The sequence below is a fragment of the Plectropomus leopardus genome, chromosome 11 (genome assembly GCF_008729295.1).
Source record: "Plectropomus leopardus isolate mb chromosome 11, YSFRI_Pleo_2.0, whole genome shotgun sequence".
Lineage (NCBI taxonomy): Eukaryota > Metazoa > Chordata > Actinopteri > Perciformes > Serranidae > Plectropomus > Plectropomus leopardus.
Genome location: NC_056473.1, coordinates 28,347,803 through 28,354,831, shown reverse-complemented (window position 1 = coordinate 28,354,831; position 7,029 = coordinate 28,347,803). Strand labels below are relative to the sequence as shown.

Genomic DNA, 7,029 nt, shown 5'->3' with positions numbered 1-7,029 from the left:
TGGGTTTCGTTCTGGGCTTTTTTCTGGGTTTTTTTTTATTATTTTCCACCTGATGACGTCGTTTTTACCACATTTGGCATGTGGAGAAAATACTTGCTATTTCTACGAGGTGAACTGTCACAATCAGTGTTGCTGCAAACGACTGACATATCCCAGGCTGTGATAACCAAAAAAAATGTTCTTTGCATGTATCCTTGAACCTCATGCAGCACACAGTTTCCTCATCTCCTGCACAGCTGACAGCCGCTGTGAGAAAATCAAGCGCACCCCTCTCGCGCAGCTGCATGTAGGAACAGGAAGTGTGGAAACAGGAAAAATCTCGCAGAGAAGAAAAGTTACAGTGCAGTAAATAAAAAATGAGTCGCATTTATCACAACGCGTCTTTACAGAACAAACCGGTCCACACGGAGAGATTGGAGCGCGCGTGGTGTCCCTCCGCGTATGAAAGGTAGGACTGAAATACTCAAAGTGAAAGGTAACGATCCAAGTATTCAGAGCAGTTGTAGTTACAGTGTGTCAGTATGATTCACTATGTTTCACTGTGTGTTGTTAAAAACATCACTAAACTGAACTGAAGAAAATGCACAGTTTACATACACACTTCCTATTCATCATTTTGTCGACAGTAATCAGTGTTTTGTATATTCGTCATTATAGTGAATCCGCCAGGCAGCATTGAATCTCGGTAAAACTACAAACCTGTTTAAATAGTTGCTGATAGCAAACGCCCTAATTCATGTGTTTTACTTCACTTAAGTTTACACCTTAAGTTACTTTACAACAGAGATACTCAATTTAAAGCCCCACGGGCCAAATCTGGCCCCAGATAGGCTGCCAGGTGGCCCCCTGACTATTTTCTAATTTACAATAAAAATAAAGTGATTCACTCCTGGAGTTGTTTTTGTAGTTTCAGTACACACAAGGTGCTAGAGTGCTTAAAACAGCGTAAAAATAGAGCTTGTTTATCAAAAAAGTGAAGGATCCCCGCACCCTAGCCAAAGTCCTAAATTCCTAGAAATGTCCAAAAATCCCAGGAATGTCCTAAAAATGTTAAAACATCCTGAAGTCCAAGAAACATTCTGAAATCCAAGAAATGTCCTAAAATCTTACAACTGTCCTAAAATACTTGAAATGTGTTAAAATCCTAGAAATGTCCTAAAAACATCGAATTGTCCTAAAGTCATTCAAAGGTCCTAAAATCTAAGAAACATACTAAAATTCAAGAAATTTTCTTTAAAAAATGCTGCAACTACAGCTACAATCGTAAAACACTTAAAATGTCTTAAAATCCTAGAAATGGCCAAAAATCATAAAAATGTGCCAAAATTCTAGAAATGTATTTAAATTGTAAAAAAATATGCTTAAACACAAGAAATGTCCCAGAAACTTATGCTGCGACTGGCCCCTGGCCTCCTGTCATTTTGCAAAAGTGGCCCCAAAGGAAAGTTGAAAGGACTTTTTTTGGCACTGGTTTGTCTCAGTTATTCAGGTTTCTTTGTGGAAGAACAGAAGTGTGAAGTGTCGCCACACAGCTTGATTTTAAGACTCTTGTGTTTCCTCTGCACAGCGGCGAGGGAGTTCTTCTGGAAGGAAAGCTGCTGGATGTTTCCAGACATGCTATCAACGATGACAACAACCAAAAGGTACGACAGGATAAATTCAGCTAGCTCTTACCTGGGGCTGTGAGTCTGGCACTGCAGGAGAAGACATCATTCATCTGTTCGTGTTCAGTGTTAAACTGAATACTAACAGCTCTCTCTTTTCCGCCACAGAGTTCAAAGCTAATGTTTGTTTTCACTGCCCGGTTGGGCAAATGGGTCAGAAATTTACTTGCCAGAAGTCACTTTTAACTTTCCTGTATTCAGGTTGTTTTATATATTAGCAATTTCAATTTAATTCATTTCAATTCAATTTTATTTATGAAGCCCATTATCACAAAACACAGTTTGCCTCAGAGGGCTTTACAGCATATGACATCCCTCTATCGTTAGATCCTCACATCATCTAAGGAAAAACTCCCCAAAAAACCCTGTAACAGGGAAAAAAATAGTAGAAACCTCAGGAAGAGCGCTGAGGAGGGATCCCTCTTCCAGGACGGACAGACGTGCAGTAGATTTCGTAAATAATTAAATAACAGTAATGACAAAAAGGAAAGAGAAAGAGAGAGAAGAAGAGAGGGGAAGGGAGGGAGAGAAGCACAGCCGTAATGGTAACAACAGCATGTCATATAACAATAGTGATAGATGTAAAATTACTAAATGCACTCTATGGTAACATATGATTAGCAGTTTTCAAATGAGAGGAAAAAAATGAAGTTAATGTGATGTTTAATCTTTGTTTCAGTAAATGAATCAGAATGCAGGCGGGATGCTGTCGGCTCTTGTTGTAGCACTCCAGCGACATTTTTTTAGAAACTTGCTGTGCTTTTGAAAAATGACCAACGATGACGATTTACGAGTCCTGTGTGGAATCTTACTTTCCGCAGACATTCAGGCGATCATTGTTGTTTATTTTGTTTATTTGGTTTTTGAGTTGGCCAGGCTGTGAGTGTGTACTCTTGTCCTTTTGATTTTGGGGATGACAAGCAAATACTGTGGAAAATCACTGTGCAAAGTGACGCATCATCCATTATTTTCTACACGTCAGCTCATCATTTTCAGAGTAAATAACACTGAAAAACAGAATCATTTTTAAAAGCCTCTTCTGTCTTTAATAATAAATTCATGCCGTCAAAGTGTCCCCTGGTTTCCTCTTTTCTTCATCTTTTACTGAACAGTACAACCGAGTCTTTCACCATCAGCTGCTGACAGCAAAGACACAACTTCAGGTTTTGCCCAAATCCGAAGCTTTTTGGACAGACTAAACAAAAGCTCAGACGGACAAAACATACACCTTGTGTTGTTTCTGTCCCTGGCAGGCCCGTTTCTACGTGCTCTACGTCAAACCCAGCCGCATCCATCGGAGGAAGTTTGATGCCAGCGGGAAGGAGATCGAGCCAAACTTCAGTGACACCAAAAAGGTTAACACTGGCTTCCTCATGTCCTCCTACAGTGAGTAGATAACAAAAACATTTGAGCTGATGTTTACATATTTCCTTTCCTCTCCAAACTTTATTCTGTTTTTCTCTGCTATGTAACTTCAGATTTGTGACTCTGTGTGAAATATCAGAATAGCTGAGTGAGAGATCACAAGGCCAGATATGAGATATTATTTGCCATTATTTGAGTTCATAGGCTTAAAATCAGCAGAAGGCAAGAGATTAACACAAGTGGACTACACTTGATAAACTGTGTATATCTTGGGGCCTGGCCATACGAAAAATCATTTTTTCACTATATTTTTGACCAAATACCTGGATATTGATACAGCAGTTATATTGTAGGGTTAACTGTAGGTGCTTTACAAAATATTACACAATGAGATATTTGATAAATTGTCATCATCAATGACTAAAAAGCAAATAACGGAACAGCTAGAACAGTCTGGTAAGGTTAAAAAAATTACATCACTTTGCTTTAATCATTTTATTGACAAACAAAAATAAAGGGATTTACACGGTACTGTACTTTTACTACACATAAGGTGCCAGAGTGTAAAAACAGCATTAAAACAGAGCCTGTTTATCAAAAAAAGTGCCAGTCGACGATCCCCCGCAGCCCCCGACAGAGGCCCTAATGTCCTAAAATCCCAGAAATGTCCACATATCTCAGAAATGTCCCAAAATGTTGAAATGTTCTAAAGTCATAGAAATGTCCTAAAATCGAAGAAATTCTCTAAAATCCTAGAAAGTTTCCAAAATCCTAGAAACGTCCTAAAAATTAAGAAATGTCCTAATATCCCAGAAACATCCTAAAATCCTAGAAATATATATGGGGCCGCTGCGACTGGCCCCTGACCTCCTGTCAGTTTGTCAACATGACCCCCAAGCAAAGCAGTTTGAGTGTCCCGAATATACAATATCCGAAATCTAACTTAATATCACATCTCAAATCACAGTGTCAATCCAATATTGATATATTGCCCAGCTTTCATATATCTGCAGTAATGTCTGGATTATGTCATCAAATTGTTAAAACAAACAACCTGCATTTTTTGCCCGTTTTCAAACACAGCAGATTGTTATCTTCAGTAACTTCGTGATCAACAAACGAGGGCAACAAAGAGTGTGTGATATTTTATAGCTCCCTGGAAACATCTGTTTTCCGTTCATCATTGTGTTCATTGTTCCTGTATCTGGTTTTGTTTTTTTCAACATGTTTTTCTCTAAATGTGATGCATGTGTCATCAGATTCGGTGAAGATATTTTCTTTATTTGCTCATGTTTTTCATATCTGTGTGAGTTTTCTTTGGTTGCAGTGTGTTGAGCTGTTTGGTTTGATGGACATTTTCTGTCCCTCCAGAGGTGGAAGCCAAAGGGGAGTCGGACCGTCTGTCTGAGGAGCAGCTGTCAGAGATGGTGAACAAAGCTGAGCTGATGAAGATAACAGACAAGCACCGACCCGGCGGGACCTGGGCCTTCTGGTACCCCGAGTCACAGATGGATGAAATGGAGCTGGAAACAGGACAGGACGTCCGGCTGAAGACCAGAGGAAACAGTCCTTTCATATGTGAGTCTGTTATCATACTTCTGAGAGGCTTCCACATACATTGTTTGTTTATTTATTTGGTTCCTTAATATTTATATTTTTCTTAGTTTATCTTTATTTTTTCTGTAATAATAATGTAAAATTTTAGATATTTGATTTGGGTTTATGCCTATATGTAAAATTAATTAGAGTATAGGTTTAAATTAATAAGGAAGCTGGTTAATTAAAATTCAATGACTTATGGAGAAGGGTTGGGATTAAATAAATTTGTACTTCTTCTCACTCCTTTCCAAATATGTAATCTGTAAAAAAAAAAATATATATATATAGATTAAAATGTGTCTGTCTGCTAATAACCATTTCTCTATTTTCATTATATGTTCAAAATAAATTTAAAAAATCAAATCAAATCACTAAAGACAGCACATGCGCATCCAGTGTGCCTTTATGTCGTGTTGTAACGGATGTAACCGCTTTGTAATCACCAACATTTTGATTAGTAGCTGTAATTTAATTACATATTTTTCTTCAGTGTAAAGGATCAATAAAGTTGTCTGAATCTGAATCTGGAAACACTGAATAAGGAGCAGTAGTTTACATGGCAACAGTTCTTGTATAAAACATTAAAATTTTGTTGTGGTTGGGCCTTTCAGTCACACAACAGCTATGTCCCAATTCGGGGTCTGCGTCCTTCGGAGGCTGCATTCGAAGGCCGATAACGTCACAGCTCTGCGCGAAGGCTGTCCCATTTCGTCCCAATTCGAAGGCTCCTTCTTATGCAGCCCACAAATGCGGCTTTAATTTAACACATCGCTACTATCCTTCACGGCCTTCCATTTCCCAAGATTCCTTGCGCGCCTGCGATCTTCAAAAATAATTGTCATACTGGCGGCACAAAGCGGAGATCAAAATCAAATGCCAGATATGTTAAACTTAGAGGAACATCTCATAATTTCCTTCATAATACGTGACGTTAGTAATGCTAACACGTAGCCACCTAGCATACTAGCTATTGGAATGTAGAGCCAGTTCGGCCTTCGGAGTCGCCTCCGTAGACTGCGTAGGCTGCGTTTTCCGAAGGAGGCAGACCCTGAATTGGGACACAGCTAACAACAGCGTTTTGGGGGCCTGAAAATACCATCTTTTGATAAATTTGAAACTTTGAAACAAACTTTTGAAAATACAAACGTGGTTCCAGGTTGTTATCGTTTGAAAACACAAACCCCTTCTGTCGCTGTGTTAACTGGCAATATAGATAGAGATATTCATTTGAAGGTAGTGGAAACACAACAATTCTTATTTTCAGTCAATTTCACATTAAAGAAAACATACTTATTACATCATATTTCATTGTTGCCTATATATCCTGCACACTAGACCTTTATGGATACCCACGTAAAGTCTGAAGTGGATCTTTGTTGAGGGATACAGCAGCACAAGATTTCGTCAGAGCTCTGTAATTTGTTCATAAGATGGATCTGATTTTCAAAGCCAAAGGGTCTTTTTGGTTTTCATGACCCTCACACTGATGAAGCCTGTTCCGATGTTGACCTCCATGGGAGCGGGGAGAGAATGAAATTAAATTAGAGTTTTGTTTTTCCGGTCCCTCGCAGTTTTCACGAGTACGCTCGAGGGAAATGAACAGCGTTTGACCTCTCTCATATTAAAAAACAAAGTCATCCAACCCTTTGATAGAGTCGAGTGCTTTGATCTGCTCCCATTAGACAGTTTTTTTTTAGACAGGTCTTGAAAACACCTTCAGGAGTCATCCAGTGTGATCAAACCACAGCCACACAGTCCTGATAAGGAGGATTAACTCCTGATAAATAGTAACTAAGGATGTTTTTTCTTCCAACTTTGAACTTTGATTGATGGTTATGTCATGAATATTTAATGTTCAAGATAATTATTTGTGAAGTTAAGTTTCTAGGGCTTTAAGATCTGTGGACATCTGTTCAGACTTGCCTTTGTTTGGTTTTTGCTTATCGTATTTATTTTCTTGTACTTCTTCATTCATATGTCTTGTTATGTCTGTGTTGTAAGTCTGTCGCTGTTTTCTGAAGCGCTTAAACAAACTCACTGTCGTCTCTGCTTTCCAGTCTCCTTAGCCAAAGTTGACGGCAGCACGGTGACCAAGTGTAACTTTGCTGGAGACGAAAAGGCTGGAGCATCGTGGACGGACAAGATCATGGCCAACAAAGCAGACGCAGCCAGCGCTCAGAAGTCTGGAGGAGAAGGAGAGGGAGCAGACGAGGACGAATGGGTGAGGACCATGGATGTATTATATACATACAAACCTGGAAAACTGCCTTGATTTCTTTCAAAAAACACGAAGCGTAGTCAATAAGCAACTTGTCAAAAAAAAAGACACAAAATTTGCAAGAAATTAGTAAAAAGCGACAAGACAATTCCTTGAGATACACAAAAGAAATAAAAAAAGGTA

At 38.9% G+C, this 7,029-nt stretch overlaps 1 protein-coding gene across 1 annotated transcript; it reads left to right on the top strand.

Moving 5' to 3' along the window:
• The first annotated feature begins 282 nt into the window (after positions 1 to 282).
• On the top strand, positions 283 to 6,900 carry arpin (actin related protein 2/3 complex inhibitor). Its single transcript, XM_042496113.1, has 5 exons — positions 283 to 448; positions 1,568 to 1,643; positions 2,918 to 3,050; positions 4,401 to 4,607; positions 6,686 to 6,900. Exons 1-5 carry the CDS (start codon positions 357 to 359, stop codon positions 6,898 to 6,900), a joined length of 723 nt encoding a protein of 240 aa, XP_042352047.1. The 5' UTR covers positions 283 to 356.
• Positions 6,901 to 7,029: the final 129 nt, after the last annotated feature.

Excerpts from the sequence above, each read along its gene's own strand:
- arpin (XM_042496113.1), top strand. The coding sequence starts at position 357 with ATGAGTCGCATTTATCACAACGCGTCTTTACAGAACAAACCGGTCCAC. Across the intron at positions 1,644-2,917 it reads ACGATGACAACAACCAAAAG|GCCCGTTTCTACGTGCTCTA; the intron begins GTACGACAGGAT and ends TGTCCCTGGCAG. Across the intron at positions 3,051-4,400 it reads CTTCCTCATGTCCTCCTACA|AGGTGGAAGCCAAAGGGGAG; the intron begins GTGAGTAGATAA and ends CTGTCCCTCCAG.